This window comes from Perkinsus marinus (assembly GCF_000006405.1).
Source record: "Perkinsus marinus ATCC 50983 genomic scaffold scf_1104296964978, whole genome shotgun sequence".
Classification (NCBI taxonomy): Eukaryota; Perkinsozoa; order Perkinsida; family Perkinsidae; genus Perkinsus; species Perkinsus marinus.
Genome location: NW_003204477.1, coordinates 116 through 1,572, shown reverse-complemented (window position 1 = coordinate 1,572; position 1,457 = coordinate 116). Strand labels below are relative to the sequence as shown.

The window sequence follows — 1,457 nt, the reverse complement described above, 5'->3', positions numbered from 1 at the left end:
CAGTTATTCTTGTTCTCTATTTTCAGATGATTGTCTACATCAAACGAATATTTTGATTGTGTCAGCTGACACAGATATCTGTCCCCAAAGCGTGCTGGCTGTAGCGTTGCTGATATAATCGATCAGTGCAGTCACAATTTAGTGAGTCAATATTTCAAAATAATGACTGAAGAACTATCCCCAGAGGTTTTACAAGACTAATGACCCTCTTTTGTGCATCGTTGGAAAGTTCCGACTTCACGAGAGTCACAAGTCATAGAAAATACAATAGGATTGTCGACCACAGTCGATCGCAATTAGTTCGCATCAAGATGATCGTATCGCGAGGCTCGCAACGCTAGCGATCGCTTCGTGTGGTCATCTAACTGTATATGATCTCAATAAATAGTCATCAACAGCGGTGAGTGTAAACGGCGAACTTCTCACTTGAGCTTCTTCAACGCCTCAGTCGACTTGCCGAATACGCCGCCCATATCGTCGATCTTCATGCTGTACTCCTTTATCTCCTCTCGTTGTTTCTCCACACACAACACTAGTGAGTCACGCTGATCACAGAGAGACGGGGATATCGCTCCCTTTCTTAGGCTGACTCGCCGAAGCGAGCTCAACTAACGAGCAACGAGCCAGTGTGGGAAAATATGCACATGCAGCACGTAACATGCTCAACTACATGTGTTTGCGACAATATGAAAATTCTGAGTCAGAATTTAAAATTCTCAGAATTTCTGACGAAATTATGGAAAATTCTCGTTGGTTTCTGTACACTCCTTCCCCACTGTACATATAAACTCCTGAGCTCAGCTGAGGAATGCGCTCGTGTATTCCAACACTTCTACGAGCGGTGGTCACTTACTTCGTTACATAACTTTTTGATGGTTTCGCTTTGTTCGTGATGTGTGTTCTTATACTGTTCCAGAAGTTCATCCATCATCTTCTGTTTGGTCTGAGTCTCCGTTCTCTGTTCATTAACGTCTTCAAGGAACCCTTTCAATTTCGCTCTAAGCCTGCCGAGGAGGAGAACCGTTACAATGATCAGGAATAGCGAGAAAGCTAAGCAACACAATTGATATCAAACCTTGTGCATAAATTGAATAAATTGCGACCATTGTAACGTCGTTGAGGATTCCTCGATGACGTTGCAAATCGTAGGTTACGATTTTGTTTAATGATCATGGATCATTATATAACACGGGTGACCGATTTCCGTGATATAGTGTCCGAAGCAGACGGAGGGAGCCGAAATGACTATACAATAGAGAATTTTCCGTAGATTTAGAATCTGTTATTATTCAATTTGAACTATATCACGAAATCCAGTCACTCGTGAGGAGTATTTCCAGAGTGTAACTGACATGGTGTTCTCCTCAGCCGTCTTCTTCCTTTCCTCTTCCATCTCTGCACATTCCTTCTTGAAATCGCTCATCACATTAGTAATAGTTTTCTGCATCTTATCTTGT

General features: G+C 42.3%; 1 protein-coding gene across 1 annotated transcript; it reads right to left on the bottom strand.

The window, feature by feature from the left end:
- Nucleotides 1-422: 422 nt before the first annotated feature.
- Pmar_PMAR009647 (hypothetical protein) lies at nt 423-1,004 on the bottom strand (the record flags this gene model as incomplete). Its single annotated transcript, XM_002769753.1, has 2 exons — nt 423-545; nt 854-1,004. Coding segments are annotated over 2 exons (274 nt in total), but the record flags the coding sequence as incomplete, so codon positions are not given.
- Between the last annotated feature and the right edge of the window lie 453 nt (nt 1,005-1,457).